The 22449-nt window shown below is 47.0% G+C and overlaps 1 protein-coding gene across 2 annotated transcripts in view; it reads right to left on the bottom strand.

The window, feature by feature from the left end:
* LOC121555406 (periostin) overlaps positions 1-22230 on the bottom strand; it is a 103885-nt gene extending 81655 nt beyond the window's left edge. For both annotated transcript variants that reach the window (XM_041869235.2, XM_041869236.2), the window contains exons 1-2: positions 22060-22230; positions 19367-19465 (exon numbers count right to left, since the gene is read on the bottom strand). In XM_041869235.2, coding sequence (XP_041725169.2) covers positions 19367-19465; positions 22060-22178 — 218 coding nt within the window. In that variant the 5' untranslated portion in view covers positions 22179-22230. The remainder of the gene's footprint in view (positions 1-19366; positions 19466-22059) is intronic.
* Between the last annotated feature and the right edge of the window lie 219 nt (positions 22231-22449).

Raw genomic sequence — 22449 nt, 5'->3', positions numbered from 1 at the left:
AGAGACGGGAGAAGGGAGAGAGGAGTGAGGGGGAGGGGATTCCCTCATTAAATTCCCTCATTAAAATGCAAATCAATTTATAACATTTTTGACATGCGTTTTTCTGGATTTTTGTTGTTGTTATTCTGTCTCTCACTGTTCAAATAAACCTACCATTAAAATTATAGACTGATCATTTCTTTGTCAGTGGGCAAACTTACAAAATCAGCAGGGGATCAAACACATTTTCCCCTCACTGTATAACTATAGAGAACATACAAAAATTATATGGTAATTCAAAATGTAAGTTTACACACTCCCAGGAATGTCATACATGATGGATCATTAGCTTATGCACTAACTTTCACACATCTAGATGGCCGGGCGGGGTGGGTGTGGAGCCAGAGACAGCAGGGGTTCAAACTGTAGAACCCAGTTCCTACATTTGAGTATAAAAAATTGATTTTATCAAACAAAACTATTCTACATTTTATCTCTGGGACTATTAAGATTACAAATCAGAGCAAGATTATTGAATGTAAGTACATTATTTTTCTTCAGAGGTGAATGTATCAAACCAGTTGCTGTGATACGTTTTTTGTTGTTGTACACGCTCCTCAAACAATAGCATGTTTGTTTTTCACTGTAATAGCTACTCTACATTGGACAGTGCAGTTAGATTAACAAGAATGTAAGCTTTCTGCACATATAAGACATGTCTATGTCCCGGAAAGTTTGCTGTTACTTACAACAGTCATGCTAACTCTGTCAGGACCAGACAGTACCACTACATGGAGCCAAAGACCATGGTTCTCTGTGGCTGTGTCCAAATTGCATCCTAAATAGGCTTTATGAAGCCCTGTTTATACCTGTCTCTAACATCCTTCATCCTGATCACAATCAGATCACAATGCATCTTGTAATCATCTACAAAATCTTAGAAAAAAATGTGCTATCAAGAACCTAAAAGGGGTCTTCGGTTGTCCGCTTAGAATAACCTTTTGAAGAACCCTTTTTGTTTCCAGTTAGAGCCCCTTTATTTCCAGGTAGAACCCTAATGGGTTCCATGTCAAACCCTTTCCCCAGAGGGTTCTACATGGAACCCAAAAAGGGTTCTACATGGAACCCAAGAAGGGTTCTACATGGAACCCAAAAAGGCTTATCCTATTGGGACAGCCAAATAATCCTTTTGGACCCTTTTTTTAAAGAGTTGAATACCCCTGCTCTAAGACTAGGGTAAGAGTTGAATACCCCTGCTCTAAGACTAAGGTAAGAGTTGAATACCCCCTGCTCCAGGACTAGGGTAAGAGTTGAATACCCCTGCTCTAAGACTAGGGTAAGAGTTGAATACCCCTGCTCCAGGACTAGGGTAAGAGTTGAATACCCCTGCTCTAAGACTAGGGTAAGAGTTGAATACCCCTGCTCCAGGGCTATGGTAAGAGTTGAATACCCCTGCTCTAAGACTAGGGTAAGAGTTGAATACCCCTGCTCCAGGACTAGGGTAAGAGTTGAATACCCCTGCTCTAAGACTAGGGTAAGAGTTGAATACCCCTGCTCTAAGACTAGGGTAAGAGTTGAATACCCCTGCTCCAGGACTAGGGTAAGAGTTGAATACCCCTGCTCTAGGACTAGGGTAAGAGTTGAATACCCCTGCTCTAAGACTAGGGGAAGAGTTGAATACCCCCTGCTCTAAGACTAGGGGAAGAGTTGAATACCCCTGCTCCAGGACTAGGGTAAGAGTTGAATACCCCTGCTCCAGGACTAGGGTAATAGTTGAATACCCCTGCTCCAGGACTAGGGTAAGAGTTGAATACCCCTGCTCTAAGACTAGGGTAAGAGTTGAATACCCCCTGCTCTAAGACTAGGGTAAGAGTTGAATACCCCTGCTCTAAGACTAGGGTAAAAGTTGAATACCCCTGCTCTAAGACTAGGGTAAGAGTTGAATACCCCCTGCTCTAAGACTAGGGTAAGAGTTGAATACCCCTGCTCCAGGACTAGGGAAAGAGTTGAATACCCCTGCTCTAAGACTAGGGTAAGAGTTGAATACCCCTGCTCTAGGACTAGGGTAAGAGTTGAATACCCCCTGCTCTAAGACTAGGGTAAGAGTTGAATACCCCTGCTAGGTTCTACAGATATGAGAGCTGACTGGAGGGTTGGCATGGTTATTATAATAGTACAAACAGCTGAGGCTTATACGGTTGGTTACCGAGACAAAGATGAAGGGTTAGTCTTGAACTATTCCTGAACTAAGTTTAAGGGTTAGTCCTGAACTAGTCCTGAATGAAGATTAAGGGTTAGGGTTAGTCCTGAACTAGTCCTGAACTAAGTTTAAAGGTTAGTCCTGAACTAGTCCTGAACTAAGTTTAAGGGTTAGTCCTGAACTAGTCCTGAATGAAGATTAAGGGTTAGTCCTGAACTAGTCCTGAACTAAGATTAAGGGTTAGTCCTGAACTAGTCCTGAATGAAGATTAAGTGTTAGGGTTAGTCCTGAACTAGTCCTGAATGAAGATTAAGTGTTAGGGTTAGGCCTGAGCTAGACCTCAACTTTATAAAATGCACTTTCAATGGAGCCCCCTGTAGCTCAGTTGGTAGAGCATGACGGGTGCAACGCCAGGGTTGTGGGTTCGATTCCCACAGGGGGCCAGAATGAAAGTGTATGCACTCACCAAATGTAAGTCGCTCTGGATAAGAGTGTCTGCTAAATGACTAAAATGTAAATGTAGAACACCGCCCCATAGAGTGTGTGTAGAGGAGAAGAGATGTGTAGAGGAGAGGACAGAACAGAGCAGGAGAGGAGACGTGGAGAAGAGAGGACAGGACAGGAGACGAGGACAGGACAGAGCAGTAGAGGAAATGTGGAGAAGAGAGGACAGGAGAGGAGAGGACAGGACAGAGGGGATGTAGAGGACAGAGCAAGAGAGGAGACATGGAGAAGAGAGGACAGGAGACGAGGACAGGACAGAGCAGGAGAGGACAGAGCAGGACAGGAGACGTGGAGAGGACAGGACAGAGCAGGAGAGGAGACATGGAGAAGAGAGGACAGGACAGGAGACGTGGAGAGGAGAGGACAGGACAGAGCAGGAGAGGAGACGTGGAGAAGAGAGGACAGGACAGGAGACGAGGAGAGGACAGGACAAAGCAGGAGAGGAGACGTAGAGAGGACAGGACAGGAGACGTGGAGAGGACAGGACAGAGCAGGAGAGGAGATGTGGAGAAGAGTGTACAGGACATGAGACATGGACAGGACAGAGCAGGAGAGGAGACGAAGAGAAGAGTGGACAGGAGACGTGGAGAGGACAGGACAGAGCAGGAGAGGAGACGTAGAGAAGAGAGGACAGGAGATGTGGAGAGGAGAGGACAGGACAGAGCAGGAGAGGAAACGTGGAGAAGAGAGGACAGGACAGGAGACGTGGAGAGGACAGAGCAGGAGAGAAAATGTGGAGAAGAGAGGACAGGGCAGGAGACGTGGAGAAGAGAGGACAGAGCAAGAGAGGAGACATGGAGAAGAGAGGACAGGACAGGAGACGAGGACAGGACAGAGCAGGAGAGGAGACGTGGAGAAGAGAGGACAGGACAGGAGACGTGGAGAGGAGAGGACAGAGCAGGAGAGGAGACGTGGAGAAGAGAGGACAGGAGACATAGAGAAGAGAGGACAGGACAGGAGAGGAGACGTGGAGAAGAGAGGACAGGACAGGAGACGTGGAGAGGACAGGACAGGAGACGTGGAGAGGACAGAGCAAGAGAGGACAGGTCAGGAGACGAGGACAGGACAGAGCAGGAGAGGAGACGTGGAGAAGAGAGGACAGGACAGGAGACGTGGAGAGGACAGGACAGGAGACGTGGAGAGGAGAGGACAGAGCAGGAGAGGAGACGTGGAGAAGAGAGGACAGGAGACGTGGAGAGGAGAGGACAGAGCAGGAGAGGAGACGTGGAGAAGAGAGGACAGGACAGGAGACGTGGAGAGGGCAGGAGAGGAAATGTGGAGAAGAGAGGACAGGACAGGAGACGTGGAGAGGAGAGGACAGGACTTAGCAGGAGAGGAGACGTGGAGAAGAGAGGACAGGACAGGAGACGTGGAGAGGACAGAGCAGGAGAGGAGACATGGAGAAGAGAGGACAGGAGACGTGGAGAGGAGAGGACAGGACAGAGCAGGAGAGGAGACGTGGAGAAGAGAGGACAGGAGACGTGGAGAGGAGAGGACAGGAGCTGTGGAGAGGAGAGGACAGAGCAGGAGAGGAGACGTGGAGAGGAGAGGAGACGTGGAGAAGAGAGGACAGGACAGGAGACGTGGTGAGGAGAGGACAGGACAGAGCAGGAGAGGAGACGTGGAGAAGAGAGGACAGGAGAGGAGACGTGGTGAGGAGAGGACAGAGCAGGAGAGGAGACGTGGAGAGGACAGGACAGGACAGAGCAGGAGAGGAGACGTTGAGAAGAAAGAACAGGACAGGAGAAGTGGTTATCCCACTGGCTATAAGGTGTAAGTCGCTCTGGATAAGAGCGTCTGCTAAATGACGTAAATGTAAAAGTTTCACTTTGTCACAACATGAGCGAAAGCCTCCCCTGAGGCTAGACATAAAGCTAACTAGAGGTAAGAGACAGAACTGGTCTGTGTTTGGTAACATCGCTAATAGACCAGACGCTAACTAGAGGTAAGAGACAGAACTGGTCTGTGTTTGGTAACATTGCTAATAGACCAGACGCTAACTAGAGGTAAGAGAACTGGTCTGTGTTTGGTAACATCGCTAATAGACCAGACGCTAACTAGAGGTAAGAGACAGAACTGGTCTGTGTTTGGTAACATCGCTAATAGACCAGACGCTAACTAGAGGTAAGAGAACTGGTCTGTGTTTGGTAACATCGCTAATAGACCAGACGCTAACTAGAGGTAAGAGAACTGGTCTGTGTTTGGTAACATCGCTAACAGACCAGACGCTAACTAGAGGTAAGAGACAGAACTGGTCTGTGTTTGGTAACATCGCTAATAGACCAGACGCTAACTAGAGGTAAGAGACAGAACTGGTCTGTGTTTGGTAACATCGCTTACAGACCAGACGCTAACTAGAGGTAAGAGACAGAACTGGTCTGTGTTTGGTAACATTGCTAACAGACCAGACGCTAACTAGAGGTAAGAGACAGAACTGGTCTGTGTTTGGTAACATCGCTAATAGACCAGACGCTAACTAGAGGTAAGAGACAGAACTGGTCTGTGTTTGGTAACATCGCTAATAGACCAGACGCTAACTAGAGGTAAGAGACAGAACTGGTCTGTGTTTGGTAACATCGCTAATAGACCAGACGCTAACTAGAGGTAAGAGACAGAACTGGTCTGTGTTTGGTAACATCGCTAATAGACCAGACGCTAACTAGAGGTAAGAGAACTGGTCTGTGTTTGGCAACATTGCTAACAGACCAGATGCTAACTAGAGGTAAGAGACAGAACTGGTCTGTGTTTGGTAACATCGCTAACAGACCAGACGCTAACTAGAGGTAAGAGACAGAACTGGTCTGTGTTTGGTAACATCGCTAATAGACCGGACGCTAACTAGAGATAAGAGACAGAACTGATCTGTGTTTGGTATCATCGCTTACAGACCAGACACTAACTAGAGGTAAGAGAACTGGTCTGTGTTTGGCAACATTGCTAACAGACCAGACGCTAACTAGAGGTAAGAGACAGAACTGGTCTGTGTTTGGTAACATTGCTAATAGACCAGACGCTAACTAGAGGTAAGAGACAGAACTGGCCTGTGTTTGGTAACATCGCTAACAGACCAGACGCTAACTAGAGGTAAGAGACAGAACTGGTCTGTGTTTGGTAACATTGCTAATAGACCAGACACTAACTAGAGGTAAGAGAACTGGTCTGTGTTTGGTAAAATCACTAACAGACCAGACACTAACCACAGGCAAGAGACAGAACTGGTCTGTGTTTGGTAACATTGCTAATAGACCAGACGCTAACTAGAGGTAAGAGACAGAACTGGTCTGTTTTTGGCAACATTGCTAATAGACCAGACGCTAACTAGAAAAAAAAGAACTGGTCTGTGTTTGGTAACACCAGGCTCTGTCGTAGCCGGCCGCGACCGGGAGACCCATGGGGCGGCGCACAATTGGCCCAGCGTCGTCCAGGGTAGGGGAGGGAATGGCCGGCAGGGATGTAGCTCAGTTGGTAGAGCATGGCGTTTGCAACGCCAGGGTTGTGGGTTCGATACCCACGGGAGGCCAGTATGAAAAATATAAAAATATATAAAAAAGAATAATGTATGCACTCACTAACTGTGAGTCGCTCTGGATAAGAGTGTCTGCTAAATGACTAAAATGTAAAATGTAAACATCGCTAATAGACCAGAAGCTAACTAGAGGTAACAGAACTGGTCTGTGTTTGGTAAAATCACTAACAGACCAGACACTAACCACAGGGAAGAGACAGAACTGGTCTGTGTTTGGTAACATTGCTAACAGACCAGACGCTAACTAGAGGTAAGAGACAGAACTGGTCTGTGTTTGGTAACATCGCTAATAGACCAGACGCTAACTAGAGGTAAGAGACAGAACTGGTCTGTGTTTGGTAACATCGCTTACAGACCAGACACTAACTAGAGGTAACAGAACTGGTCTGTGTTTGGTAAAATCACTAACAGACCAGACACTAACCACAGGCAAGAGACAGAACTAGTCTGTGTTTGGTAACATCGCTAATAGACCAGACGCTAACTAGAGGTAAGAGACGGAACTGGTCTGTGGGTGTGGGTGAAAGGATGATCTCTGCATGTGTATTTCCCACCGTAAAGCACGGAGGAGAAGGTGTTATGGTGTGGGGGTGCTTTGCTGAAGACACTGTCTGTGATTTATTTAGAATTCAAGGCACAATTAACCAGCATGGCTACCACAGCATTCTGCAGCGATATGCCATCCCATCTGGTTTGGGCTTAGTGGGACTATCATTTGTTGTTCAACAGGACAATGACCCAACACACCTCCAGGCTGTGTAAGGGCTATTTTACCAAGAAGGAGAGTGATGGAGTGCTGCATCAGATGACCTGGCCTCCACAATCCCCGACCTCAACCAAATTGAGATGAGTCGGACCAAGACTGTTGGAAAAGCATTCCAGGTGAAGCTGGTTGAGAAAATGCCAAGCATGTGCAAAAAATTTAATCAAGGCAAAGGGTGGCTATTTGAAGAATCTCAAATATAAAATATATTTTGATTTTTTTAACACTTTTTTGGTTACTACATAATTCCATATGTGTTATTTCATTGTTTTGATGTCTTCACTATTATTCTACAATGTAGAATAGTACAAAAAAAGAAAAACCCGTGAATGAGTAGGTGTTCTAAAACTTTTGACTGGTACTGTATATATATCTGACCAATTTATAAATTGTATAATTTCATGATATGACATTTTGCAAACCCATTTTGCAAATGGTTTTGACCACTAACCCGCTCCCCCCGTCACCCTAAGATGAATGGTTTTGACCACTAACCCGCTCCCCCCGTCACCCTAAGATGAATGGTTTTGACCACTAACCCGCTCCCCCCGTCACCCTGAGATGAATGGTTTTGACCACTAACCCGCTCCCCCCGTCACCCTGAGATGAATGGTTTTGACCACTAAAGTTTTGCTTCACTACACACTGCTTTGACTGGTGTACTGTAACTTTAGCTAGAAACCACAAGTGTTTTTCAATCTGGTTTCCACTGTCCATCTGGTTTCCCCTGTCCATCTGGTTTCCCCTGTCCATCTGGTTTCCCCTATCCATCTGGTTTCCCCTATCCATCTGGTTTCCCCTGTCCATCTGGTGTCCCCTATCCATCTGGATTCCCCTGTCCATCTGGTTTCCCCTATCCATCTGGTTTCCTCTATCCATCTGGTTTCCCCTATCCATCTGGTTTCCCCTATCCATCTGGTTTCCCCTATCCATCTGCTTTCCCCTATCCATCTGGTGTCCCCTATCCATCTGGTTTCCCTTATCCATCTGGTTTCCCCTGTCCATCTGTTTTCCCCTATCCATCTGGTTTCCACTATCCATCTGGTTTCCCCTGTCCATCTGGTTTCCTCTATCCATCTGGTTTCCTCTATCCATCTGGTTTCCCCTGTCCATCTGGTTTCCCCTGTCCATCTGGTGTCCTCTATCCATCTGGTTTCCCCTGTCCATCTGGTGTCCTCTATCCATCTGGTGTCCTCTATCCATCTTGTTTCCCCTGTCCATCTGGTTTCCTCTATCCATCTGGTTTCACCTGTCCATCTGGTTTCCCCTATCCATCTGTTGTCCCCTATCCATCTGGTTTCCCCTGTCCATCTGGTTTCCCCTATCCATATGTTGTCCCCTATCCATCTGGTTTCCCCTATCCATCTGGTTTCCCCTGTCCATCTGTTGTCCCCTATCCATCTGGTGTCCTCTATTCATCTGGTTTCACCTGTCCATCTGGTTTCCCCTATCCATCTGTTGTCCCCTATCCATCTGGTTTCCCCTGTCCATCTGGTTCCCCCTATCCATCTGTTGTCCCCTATCCATCTGGTTTCCCCTATCCATCTGGTTTCCCCTGTCCATCTGGTTTCCTCTATCCATCTGGTTTCCCCTATCCATCTGGTTTCCTCTATCCATCTGGTTACCCCTGTCCATCTGGTTTCCCCTATCCATCTGGTTTCCTCTATCCATCTGGTTTCCCCTATCCATCTGGTTTCCCCTATCCATCTGGTTTCCCCTATCCATCTGCTTTCCCCTATCCATCTGGTGTCCCCTATCCATCTGGTTTCCCTTATCCATCTGGTTTCCCCTGTCCATCTGTTTTCCCCTATCCATCTGGTTTCCACTATCCATCTGGTTTCCCCTGTCCATCTGGTTTCCTCTATCCATCTGGTTTCCCCTATCCATCTGGTGTCCCCAATCCATCTGGTTTCCCCTATCCAGCTGGTGTCCCCTATTCATCTGGTTTCCCCTATCCATCTGGTTTCCCCTATCCATCTGGTGTCCCCTATCCATCTGGTTTCCCCTATCCATCTGGTTTCCTCTATCCATCTGGTTTCCTCTATCCATCTGGTTTCCCCTATCCATCTGGTTTCCCCTATCCATCTGGTGTCCCCTATCCATCTGGTTTCCCCTATCCAGCTGGTGTCCCCTATCAATATGGTTTCACCTATCCATCTGGTTTCCCCTATCCATCTGGTTCCCCCTATCCATCTGGTTTCCTCTATCCATCTGTTGTCCCCTATCCATCTGGTTTCCCCTATCCATCTGGTTTCCCCTATCCATCTGGTTTCCCTATCCATCTAGTTTCCACTATCCATCTGGTGTCCCCTATCCATCTGGTTTCCCCTGTCCATCTGGTGTCCTCCATCCATCTGGTTTCCCCTGTCCATCTGGTGTCCTCTATCCATCTTGTTTCCCCTGTCCATCTGGTTTCCTCTATCCATCTGGTTTCACCTGTCCATCTGGTTTCCCCTATCCATCTGTTGTCCCCTATCCATCTGGTTTCCCCTGTCCATCTGGTTTCCCCTATCCATATGTTGTCCCCTATCCATCTAGTTTCCCCTATCCATCTGGTTTCCCCTGTCCATCTGTTGTCCCCTATCCATCTGGTGTCCTCTATTCATCTGGTTTCACCTGTCCATCTGGTTTCCCCTATCCATCTGGTTCCCCCTATCCATCTGGTTTCCTCTATCCATCTGTTGTCCCCTATCCATCTGGTTTCCCTATCCATCTGGTTTTTCCTGTCCATCTGGTTTCCCCTATCCATCTGGTTTCCCTATCCATCTAGTTTCCCCTATCCATCTGGTGTCCCCTATCCATCTGGTTTCCCCTGTCCATCTGGTTTCCCCGATCCATCTGGTTCCCCCTATCCATCTGGTTTCCTCTATCCATCTGGTTTCCCCTATCCATCTGGTGTCCCCTATCCATCTGGTTTCCCCTATCCATCTGGTTTCCTCTATTCATCTGGTTACCTCTATTCATCTGGTTTCCTCTATCCATCTGGTTTCCTCTATTCATCTGGTTTCCTCTATTCATCTGCTTTCCTCTATCCATCTGGTTTCCCCTATCCATCTGGTTTCCCCTATCCATCTGGTTTCCCCTATCCATCTGGTGTCCCCTATCCATCTGGTTTCCCCTATCCATCTGGTTTCCCCTATCCATCTGGTGTCCCCTATCCATCTGGTGTCCCCTATCCATCTGGTTTCCCCTATCCATCTGGTTTCCCCTATCCATCTGGTTTCCCTATCCATCTGGTTTCCCCTATCCATTTGGTTTCCCCTATCCATCTGGTTTCTTCTATCCATCTGGTTTCCCCTATCCATCTTGTGTCCCCTATCCATCTGGTTTCCCCTATCCAGCTGGTGTCCCCTATCCATCTGGTTTCCCCTATCCATCTGGTTTCCCCTATCCATCTGGTTTCCCCTATCAATCTGGTTTCCTCTATCCATCTGGTGTCCCCTATCCATCTGGTTTCCCCTATCCATCTGGTTTCCCCTGTCCATCTGGTTTCCCCTATCCATCTGGTTTCCCCTATCCATCTGGTTTCCCATATCCATCTGGTTTCCTCTATCCATCTGTTGTCCCCTATCCATCTGGTTTCCCCTATCCATCTGGTTTCCCCTGTCCATCTGGTTTCCACTATCCATCTAGTTTCCCCTATCCATCAGGTGTCCCCTATCCATCTGGTTTCCCCTGTCCATCTGGTGTCCTCTATCCATCTGGTTTCCCCTGTCCATCTGTTTTCCTCTATCCATCTTGTTTCCCCTGTCCATCTGGTTTCCTCTATCCATCTGGTTTCACCTGTCCATCTGGTTTCCCATATCCATCTGTTGTCCCCTATCCATCTGGTTTCCCCTGTCCATCTGTTTTCCCCTATCCATCTGGTTTCCTCTATCCATCTGGTTTCCCCTGTCCATCTGGTTTCCCCTGTCCATCTGGTGTCCTCTATCCATCTGGTTTCCCCTGTCCATCTGGTGTCCTCTATCCATCTGGTGTCCTCTATCCATCTTGTTTCCCCTGTCCATCTGGTTTCCTCTATCCATCTGGTTTCACCTGTCCATCTGGTTTCCCCTATCCATCTGTTGTCCCCTATCCATCTGGTTTCCCCTGTCCATCTGGTTTCCCCTATCCATATGTTGTCCCCTATCCATCTGGTTTCCCCTATCCATCTGGTTTCCCCTGTCCATCTGTTGTCCCCTATCCATCTGGTGTCCTCTATTCATCTGGTTTCACCTGTCCATCTGGTTTCCCCTATCCATCTTTTGTCCCCTATCCATCTGGTTTCCCCTGTCCATCTGGTTTCCCCTATCCATCTGTTGTCCCCTATCCATCTGGTTTCCCCTATCCATCTGGTTTCCCCTGTCCATCTGGTTTCCTCTATCCATCTGGTTTCCCCTATCCATCTGGTTTCCTCTATTCATCTGGTTTCCTCTATCCATCTCGTTTCACCTGTCCATCTGGTTTCCCCTATCCATCTGTTGTCCCCTATCCATCTGGTTTCCCCTGTCCATCTGGTTTCCCCTATCCATCTGTTGTCCCCTATCCATCTGGTTTCCCCTATCCATCTGGTTTCCCCTGTCCATCTGGTTTCCTCTATCCATCTGGTTTCCCCTATCCATCTGGTTTCCCCTATCCATCTGGTGTCCCCTATCCATCTGGTGGCCCCTATCCATCTGGTGTCCCCTATCAATCTGGTTTCCCCTATTCATCTGGTTTCCTATATCCATCTGGTTTCCTCTATCCATCTGGTTTCCTCTATCCATCTGGTTTCCCCTATCCATCTGGTGTCCCCTATCCATCTGGTTTCCCCTATCCATCTGGTGTCCCCTATCCATCTGGTTTCCCCTATCCAGCTGGTGTCCCCTATCCATCTGGTTTCCCCTATCCATCTGTTTTCCCCTATCCATCTGGTTTCCCCTATCAATCTGGTTTCCTCTATCCATCTGGTGTCCCCTATCCATCTGGTTTCCCCTATCCATCTGGTTTCCCCTGTCCATCTGGTTTCCCCTATCCATCTGGTTTCCCCTATCCATCTGGTTTCCCATATCCATCTGGTGTCCCCTATCCATCTGGTTTCCTCTATCCATCTGGTTTCCTCGATCCATCTGGTTTCCCCTATCCATCTGGTGTCCCCTATCCATCTGGTGTCCCCTATCCATCTGGTTTCCCCTATTCATCTGGTTTCCCCTATCCATCTGGTTTCCCCTATCCATCTGGTGTCCCCTATCCATCTGGTTTCCCCTATCCATCTGGTTTCCTCTATCCATCTGGTTTCCTCTATCCATCTGGTTTCCCCTATCCATCTGGTTTCCCCTATCCATCTGGTGTCCCCAATCCATCTGGTTTCCCCTATCCAGCTGGTGTCCCCTATTCATCTGGTTTCCCCTATCCATCTGGTTTCCCCTATCCATCTGGTGTCCCCTATCCATCTGGTTTCCCCTATCCATCTGGTTTCCTCTATCCATCTGGTTTCCTCTATCCATCTGGTTTCCCCTATCCATCTGGTTTCCCCTATCCATCTGGTGTCCCCTATCCATCTGGTTTCCCCTATCCAGCTGGTGTCCCCTATCAATATGGTTTCACCTATCCATCTGGTTTCCCCTATCCATCTGGTTCCCCCTATCCATCTGGTTTCCTCTATCCATCTGTTGTCCCCTATCCATCTGGTTTCCCCTATCCATCTGGTTTCCCCTATCCATCTGGTTTCCCTATCCATCTAGTTTCCACTATCCATCTGGTGTCCCCTATCCATCTGGTTTCCCCTGTCCATCTGGTGTCCTCCATCCATCTGGTTTCCCCTGTCCATCTGGTGTCCTCTATCCATCTTGTTTCCCCTGTCCATCTGGTTTCCTCTATCCATCTGGTTTCACCTGTCCATCTGGTTTCCCCTATCCATCTGTTGTCCCCTATCCATCTGGTTTCCCCTGTCCATCTGGTTTCCCCTATCCATATGTTGTCCCCTATCCATCTAGTTTCCCCTATCCATCTGGTTTCCCCTGTCCATCTGTTGTCCCCTATCCATCTGGTGTCCTCTATTCATCTGGTTTCACCTGTCCATCTGGTTTCCCCTATCCATCTGGTTCCCCCTATCCATCTGGTTTCCTCTATCCATCTGTTGTCCCCTATCCATCTGGTTTCCCCTATCCATCTGGTTTTTCCTGTCCATCTGGTTTCCCCTATCCATCTGGTTTCCCTATCCATCTAGTTTCCCCTATCCATCTGGTGTCCCCTATCCATCTGGTTTCCCCTGTCCATCTGGTTTCCCCGATCCATCTGGTTCCCCCTATCCATCTGGTTTCCTCTATCCATCTGGTTTCCCCTATCCATCTGGTGTCCCCTATCCATCTGGTTTCCCCTATCCATCTGGTTTCCTCTATTCATCTGGTTACCTCTATTCATCTGGTTTCCTCTATCCATCTGGTTTCCTCTATTCATCTGGTTTCCTCTATTCATCTGCTTTCCTCTATCCATCTGGTTTCCCCTATCCATCTGGTTTCCCCTATCCATCTGGTTTCCCCTATCCATCTGGTGTCCCCTATCCATCTGGTTTCCCCTATCCATCTGGTTTCCCCTATCCATCTGGTGTCCCCTATCCATCTGGTGTCCCCTATCCATCTGGTTTCCCCTATCCATCTGGTTTCCCCTATCCATCTGGTTTCCCTATCCATCTGGTTTCCCCTATCCATTTGGTTTCCCCTATCCATCTGGTTTCTTCTATCCATCTGGTTTCCCCTATCCATCTTGTGTCCCCTATCCATCTGGTTTCCCCTATCCAGCTGGTGTCCCCTATCCATCTGGTTTCCCCTATCCATCTGGTTTCCCCTATCCATCTGGTTTCCCCTATCAATCTGGTTTCCTCTATCCATCTGGTGTCCCCTATCCATCTGGTTTCCCCTATCCATCTGGTTTCCCCTGTCCATCTGGTTTCCCTATCCATCTGGTTTCCCCTATCCATCTGGTTTCCCATATCCATCTGGTTTCCTCTATCCATCTGTTGTCCCCTATCCATCTGGTTTCCCCTATCCATCTGGTTTCCCCTGTCCATCTGGTTTCCACTATCCATCTAGTTTCCCCTATCCATCAGGTGTCCCCTATCCATCTGGTTTCCCCTGTCCATCTGGTGTCCTCTATCCATCTGGTTTCCCCTGTCCATCTGTTTTCCTCTATCCATCTTGTTTCCCCTGTCCATCTGGTTTCCTCTATCCATCTGGTTTCACCTGTCCATCTGGTTTCCCATATCCATCTGTTGTCCCCTATCCATCTGGTTTCCCCTGTCCATCTGTTGTCCCCTATCCATCTGGTGTCCTCTATTCATCTGGTTTCACCTGTCCATCTGGTTTCCCCTATCCATCTGGTTCCCCCTATCCATCTGGTTTCCTCTATCCATCTGTTGTCCCCTATCCATCTGGTTTCCCCTATCCATCTGGTTTCCCCTGTCCATCTGGTTTCCCCTATCCATCTGGTTTCCCCTATCCATCTGGTTTCCCTATCCATCTAGTTTCCCCTATCCATCTGGTGTCCCCTATCCATCTGGTTTCCCCTGTCCATCTGGTTTCCCCGATCCATCTGGTTTCCCCTATCCATCTGGTTTCCTCTATCCATCTGGTTTCCCCTATCCATCTGGTGTCCCCTATCCATCTGGTGTCCCCTATCCATCTGGTTTCCCCTATCCATCTGGTTTCCCCTATCCATCTGGTGTCCCCTATCCATCTGGTGTCCCCTATCCATCTGGTTTCCCCTATCCATCTGGTTTCCCCTATCCATCTGGTTTCCCTATCCATCTGGTTTCCCCTATCCATCTGGTTTCCCCTATCCATCTGGTTTCCCCTATCCATCTGGTTTCTCCTATCCATCTGGTTTCCCCTATCCATCTGGTGTCCCCTATCCATCTGGTTTCCCCTATCCATCTGTTTCCCCTGTCCATCTGGTTTCCCCTATCCATCTGGTTTCCCCTATCCATCTGGTTTCCCTATCCATCTAGTTTCCCCTATCCATCTGGTGTCCCCTATCCATCTGGTTTCCCCTTACCATCTGGTGTCCTCTATCCATCTGGTTTCCCCTGTCCATCTGGTGTCCTCTATCCATCTTGTTTCCCCTGTCCATCTGGTTTCCTCTATCAATCTGGTTTCACCTGTCCATCTGGTTTCCCCTATCCATATGTTGTCCCCTATCCATCTGGTTTCCCCTGTCCATCTGGTTTCCCCTATCCATATGTTGTCCCCTATCCATCTGGTTTCCCCTATCCATCTGGTTTCCCCTGTCCATCTGTTGTCCCCTATCCATCTGGTGTCCTCTATTCATCTGGTTTCACCTGTCCATCTGGTTTCCCCTATCCATCTGGTTCCCCCTATCCATCTGGTTTCCTCTATCCATCTGTTGTCCCCTATCCATCTGGTTTCCCCTATCCATCTGGTTTCCCCTGTCCATCTGGTTTCCCCTATCCATCTGGTTTCCCCTATCCATCTGGTTTCCCTATCCATCTAGTTTCCCCTATCCATCTGGTGTCCCCTATCCATCTGGTTTCCCCTGTCCATCTGGTTTCCCCGATCCATCTGGTTTCCCCTATCCATCTGGTTTCCTCTATCCATCTGGTTTCCCCTATCCATCTGGTGTCCCCTATCCATCTGGTTTCCCCTATCCATCTGGTTTCCTCTATTCATCTGGTTACCTCTATTCATCTGGTTTCCTCTATCCATCTGGTTTCCCCTATCCATCTGGTGTCCCCTATCCATCTGGTTTCCCCTATCCATCTGGTTTCCCCTATCCATCTGGTTTCCTCTATTCATCTGGTTACCTCTATCCATCTGGTTTCCTCTATCCATCTGGTTTCCTCTATTCATCTGGTTTCCTCTATTCATCTGCTTTCCCCTGTCCATCTGGTTTCCTCTATCCATCTGGTTTCCTCTATCCATCTGGTTTCCCCTATCCATCTGGTTTCCTCTATCCATCTGGTTTCCCCTATCCATCTGGTTTCCCCTATCCATCTGGTTTCCCCTATCCATCTGCTTTCCCCTGTCCATCTGGTTTCCTCTATCCATCTGGTTTCCTCTATCCATCTGGTTTCCCCTATCCATCTGGTTTCCTCTATCCATCTGGTTTCCTCTATCCATCTGGTTTCCCCTATCCATCTGGTTTCCCCTATCCATCTGGTTTCCCCTATCCATCTGGTTTCCCCTATCCATCTGGTTTCCTCTATCCATCTGGTTTCCCCTATCCATCTGGTTTCCCCTATCCATCTGGTTTCCTCTATCCATCTGGTTTCCCCTATCCATCTGGTTTCCCCTATCCATCTGGTTTCCTCTATCCATCTGGTTTCCTCTATCCATCTGGTTTCCCCTATCCATCTGGTTTCCCCTATCCATCTGGTTTCCTCTATCCATCTGGTTTCCCCTATCCATCTGGTTTCCCCTATCCATCTGGTTTCCCCTATCCATCTGGTTTCCTCTATCCATCTGGTTTCCCCTATCCATCTGGTTTCCCCTATCCATCTGGTTTCCCCTATCCATCTGCTTTCCCCTGTCCATCTGGTTTCCTCTATCCATCTGGTTTCCTCTATCCATCTGGTTTCCCCTATCCATCTGGTTTCCTCTATCCATCTGGTTTCCTCTATCCATCTGGTTTCCCCTATCCATCTGGTTTCCCCTATCCATCTGGTTTCCCCTATCCATCTGGTTTCCCCTATCCATCTGGTTTCCCCTATCCATCTGGTTTCCTCTATCCATCTGGTTTCCCCTATCCATCTGGTTTCCCCTATCCATCTGGTTTCCTCTATCCATCTGGTTTCCTCTATCCATCTGGTTTCCCCTATCCATCTGGTTTCCCCTATCCATCTGGTTTCCTCTATCCATCTGGTTTCCCCTATCCATCTGGTTTCCCCTATCCATCTGGTTTCCCCTGTCCATCTGGTTTCCCCCTATCCATCTGTGGTGAAGATTTCCCTAAATTAATGCTTATGACAAATCCAGCTCCAGAACCAGCCGTAGAGCTGGTGTAGTTAAAAAGCCCCAGCAACAACAGATAACATTAGCTAGCTATATAGATAAGGTTAGCATGCTAGCTATATAGATAAGGTTAGCCTTCTAGCTATATAGATAAGGTTAGCATGCTAGCTTTATAGATAAGGTTAGCCTTCTAGCTATATAGATAAGGTTAGCATGCTAGCTTTATAGATAAGGTTAGCATGCTAGCTATATAGATAAGGTTAGCATGCTAGCTATATACAGTGGGGAGAACAAGTATTTGATACACTGCCAATTTTGCAGGTTTTCCTACTTACAAAGCATGTGGAGGTCTGTAATTTTTATCATAGGTACACTTCAACTGTGAGAGACGGAATCTAAAACAAAAATCCCAAAAATCACATTGTATGATTTTTAAGTAATTAATTTGCATTTTATTGCATGACATAAGTATTTGATACATCAGAAAAGCAGAACTTTAATATTTGGTACAGAAACCATTGTTTGCAATTACAGAGATCATATGTTTCCTGTAGGTCTTGACCAGGTTTGCACACACTGCAGCAGGGATTTTGGCCCACTCCTCCATACAGACCTTCTCCAGATCCTTCAGGTTTCGGGGCTGTCGCTAGGCAATACGGACTTTCAGCTCCCTCCAAAGATTTTCTATTGGGTTCAGGTCTGGAGACTGGCTAGGCCACTCCAGGACCTTGAGATGCTTCTTACGGAGACACTCCTTAGTTGCCCTGGCTGTGTGTTTCGGGTCGTTGTCATGCTGGAAGACCCAGCCACGATACATGGCCCCATCCATCCTCCCCTCAATACGGTGCAGTCGTCCTGTCCCCTTTGCAGAAAAGCATCCCCAAAGAAGGATGTTTCCACCTCCATGCTTCACGGTTGGGATGGTGTTCTTGGGGTTGTACTCAGCCTTCTTCTTTCTCCAAACACGGCGAGTGGAGTGTAGACCAAAAAGCTCTATTTTTGTCTCATCAGACCACATGACCTTCTCCCATTCCTCCTCTGGATCATCCAGATGGTCATTGGCAAACTTCAGACGGGCCTGGACATGCCTGGACATGCGCTGGCTTGAGCAGGGGGACCTTGCGTGCGCTGCATGATTTTAATCCATGATGGCATAGTGTGTTACTAATGGTTTTCTTTGAGACTGTGGTCCCAGCTCTCTTCAGGTCATTGACCAGGTCCTGCCGTGTAGTTCTGGGCTGATCCCTCACCTTCCTCATGATCATTGATGCCCCGCGAGGTGAGATCTTGCATGGAGCCCCAGACCGAGGGTGATTGACCATCATCTTGAACTTCTTCCATTTTCTAATAATTGCGCCAACAGTTGTTGCCTTCTCACCAAGCTGCTTGCCTATTGTCCTGTAGCCCATCCCAGCCTTGTGCAGGTCTACAATTGTATCCCTGGTGTCCTTACACAGCTCTCTGGTCTTGGCCATTGTGGAGAGGTTGGAGTCTGTTTGATTGAGTGTGTGGACAGGTGTCTTTTATACAGGTAACGAGTTCAAACAGGTGCAGTTAATACAGGTAATGAGTGGAGAACAGGAGGGCTTCTTAAAGAAAAACTAACAGGTCTGTGAGAGCCAGAATTCTTACTGGTTGGTAGGTGATCAAATACTTATGTCATGCAATAAAATGCAAATGAATTACTTAAAAATCATACAATGTGATTTTCTGTATTTTTGTTTTAGATTCCGTCTCTTACAGTTGAAGTGTACCTATGATAACAATTACAGACCTCTACATGCTTTGTAAGTAGGAAAACCTGCAAAATCGGCAGTGTATCAAATACTTGTTCTCCCCACTGTAGATAAGGTTAGCATGCTAGCTATATAGATAAGGTTAGCATGCTAGCTATATAGATAAGGTTAGCATGCTAGCTATATAGATAAGGTTAGCATGCTAGCTATATAGATAAGGTTAGCATGCTAGCTACACTGACAGCTGTCAGTGCCCTATCTGTTGATGTTTATCAACTCCACATGGAAATTACCACATCCAATTCATGAAAAAAAAAATACAAAAAATAATGTATGCACTCACTAACTGTAAGTCGCTCTGGATAAGAGCGTCTGCTAAATGACTAAAATGTAAATGTAATGTATAAGTAGCCTTCTTCTTCGGTGGAACCTAAACGTGCATTTCCTCTTTAGGACAGGAAATTACAACAAAATAGTTGCGGCAACTTCCTATGGGGGAGTCCTTCAATAAGGGAAAGTAATCTAAAAGTAACTGAAAGTAATCAGATTACGTTACTGAGTTTAGGTAAACCAAAAGTTACGTTACCGATTAAAATTCTGGACAGGTGACTAGTAACTGTAACGGATTGTATTTCGAAAGTGACATACCCAACCCTATGTGTGTGTGAGTGTGCGTGTGCGCTTGCTTGTGTGTGCATAAAAACAGTTAAGGAGGTTAAAGAGGTGGTGACTTACGTCTTCTTCCCACAGATGGTTCCCTTGTACCAGTTCCTACATGTACTGAAGTACTTCTTCTTGGTCTCCATCACCTGCTGAAGGGCACACACATTGGGTCTGGGGGAGAGGGGGAGGTGGGAAGAGAGGGGGAAGGAGAGGGAGGGGGCAGGAGTAAGGAGGGGGGAAAGGAGAGGAAGGAATGAAGGGGAGAAATGGAGGAGGGAAGGAGAGGAAGAAAATGTAATTAGTTGAGGAGGGACAGGGGGTAGGGGAAGAGGGGAAGAGGTGTGAGGAGGGAGTAGGGAAGAGGTGTGAGGAGGGAATAGGGAAGAGGGGAAGAGGTGTGAGGAGGGAGTAGGGAAGAGGGGAAGAGGTGTGAGGAGGGAGTAGGGAAGAGGTGTGAGGAGGGAGTAGGGAAGAGGGGAAGAGGTGTGAGGAGGGAGTAGGGAGAAGGTGTGAGGGGGGAGTAGGGAGGAGGGGAAGAGGTGTGAGGAGGGAGTAGGGAGGAGGTGTGAGGAGGGGAGTAGGGAAGAGGGGAAGAGGTGTGAGGAGGGAGTAGGGAAGAGGGGAAGAGGTGTGAGGAGGGAGTAGGGAGGAGGTGTGAGGAGGGAGTAGGGAGGAGGGGAAGAGGTGTGGGGAGGGAGTAGGGAAGAGGGGAAGAGGTGTGAGGAGGGAGTAGGGAAGAGGTATGAGGAGGGAGTAGGGAGTAGGAAGAGGGGAAGAGGTGTGAGGAGGGAGTAGGGAAGAGGTAGGAGGGAGAGGGAGGGAGGGTGAGGAGGGAAGAGGGAAGAGGTGTGAGGAGGGAGTAGGGAGTAGGAAGAGGGGAAGAGGTGTGAGGAGGAGTAGGGAAGAGGTTGAGGAGGGAGTAGGGAGTAGGGAGAGGGGAAGGGGTGTGAGGAGGGAGTAGGGAGTAGGAAGAGGGGAAGAGGTGTGAGGAGGGAGTAGGGAAGAGGTATGAGGAGGGAGTAGGGAGTAGGGAAGAGGGGAAGAGGTGTGAGGAGGGAGTAGGGAGTAGGAAGAGGGGAAGAGGTATGAGGAGGGAGTAGGGAAGAGGTATGAGGAGGGAGTAGGGTGAATATATAAATTAGCATTCAGGGGAAAGTTTAAACATTTTATACCGTAGACAGACGTCATTCAACAATTGTGAATGACACTGGGGAACCGTATTGAATTTTCCTGCATGGTTCTGAATCAATGTTTTCATCGATGCCCCTGATATCTTTATGAAACAGTTTGTTTTTAGTGCAATTATACTCTGTTTAATAAGCACTATAATATAATATAATATAATATAATATAATATAATATAATATAATATAATATAATATAATGATTTCAAATGATGGATAAAACTGCATAATTCTGTTAAATCATCTGCAGATACGTATCCCTGCGAATTGCTTCAATGTAACTATTAGCCATCTGTTTCTTAGTAGAAAGTATAGAGTATAGTATGCTCTTAGTATATATAAAGTATATTATTAGTATATATAAAGTATACTCTTAGTATATATAAAGTATATTTTTTGTATATATAAAGTATACTCTTAGTATATATAAAGTAAAAAAAATATATATATATTAAGTATACTCTTAGTATATATAAAGAATACTCTTAGTATATATAAAGTATACTCTTAGTATATATAACCTGTATTCTTAGTATAAATAAAGTATATTCTTAATATAAAGTATTGGAGGTAAACATCACATTGTTTTAAGAACAGTTAAAAATCTTCTGAAGTTCAGCGTTACAGCATGATTTAAATTAAAGGCAATGTTCCCTCGTTAGTGTAAACTGCATTCACGGTAAACGCTGCATATGTCGGCTTAATTGGAAATCATCTTTACATGAAAAGTGCGCAATCTGTAACGCTTCAGCGATGAAGATTACAGCCCTTCATCTCTAGACTGTTTTCTAGAAATAGGAAGGCTGTATGAATTAGTGTAGCTTTGTGCTACAGTATATAAATGATCTAATATCACTGAACATCCCTTTGAGTTGTCTAACAGACTATGACCACAACAGGTGATCTGGTGTATTATTTCATTATTCAAACACAACACTGCCCAATTAATCAACTATCTCTCTCATCTTAATCCTTTCTTTCTTTCTTTCTTTCTTTCTTTCTTTCTTTCTTTCTTTCTTTCTTTCTTTCTTTCTTTCTTTCTTTCTTTCTTTCTTTCTTTCTTTCTTTCTTTCTTTCTTTCTTTCTTTCTTTCTTTCTTTCTTTCTGTCTGTGTCCCTCTATGTCCTCTCACTCTTTATCTTTATTTTTCTATCTCTCCATGTCCCCTCTCTCTCTCTCTCTCTCTCTCTCTCTCTCTCTCTCTCTCCATCTCTCTGTCCCCCTGTCCCCATCTCTTTCTATCCAGTCCCTTGTAACCCAATGTCCCCTATCTGTCTCCATCTCTCTGTGTCTCCATGCCCCATGTCCCCTATCTGTCTCCATCTCTCTGTGTCTCCATGCCCCATGTCCCCTATCTGTCTCCATCTCTCTGTGTCTCCATGCCCCCATGTCCCCTATCTGTCTCCATCTCTCTGTGTCTCCATGCCCCCATGTCCCCTATCTGTCTCCATCTCTCTGTGTCTCCATGCCCCCATGTCCCCTATCTGTCTCCATCTCTCTGTGGCTTCATGCCCCCATGTCCCCCATCTCTCTCCATCTCTCTGTGTCTTCATGTCCCCATGTCCCCAGCATGGTCCTTACCCCTGGAGTCTGGCCCGGATGCGACTGTGTGTTACTATCTTGTCGTAGGCTGAAGAATCCACTCTATCCACAGAGCTGAGCGCAAAGAGCACTAAAGCAGCCACAAACACCGGCTTCATCCTTGGGTAGTCTCTCTCTCTCTCTCTCTCTCTCCACAGTAGGTCACACACTCTTCCCCAAAATGCACAAGAGAAATGGGAGCGCACACAGGAGTGGGAGGTTTTATAACAGTACTCTCTTCACACCACTCCCTTCCATCCCTTGTTTAACTCTCTCTCTCTCTCTCTCTCTCTCTCTCTCTCTCTCTCTCTCTCTCTCTCTCTCTCTCTCTCTCTCTCTCTCTCTCTCTCTCTCTCTCTCTCTCTCTCTCTCTCTCTCTCTCTCTCTCTC

The sequence above is a fragment of the Coregonus clupeaformis genome, unplaced genomic scaffold (genome assembly GCF_020615455.1).
Source record: "Coregonus clupeaformis isolate EN_2021a unplaced genomic scaffold, ASM2061545v1 scaf0076, whole genome shotgun sequence".
Lineage (NCBI taxonomy): Eukaryota > Metazoa > Chordata > Actinopteri > Salmoniformes > Salmonidae > Coregonus > Coregonus clupeaformis.
Note: the sequence above shows the minus strand (reverse complement) of the source record. Positions and strands in the feature narration are given on the sequence as shown.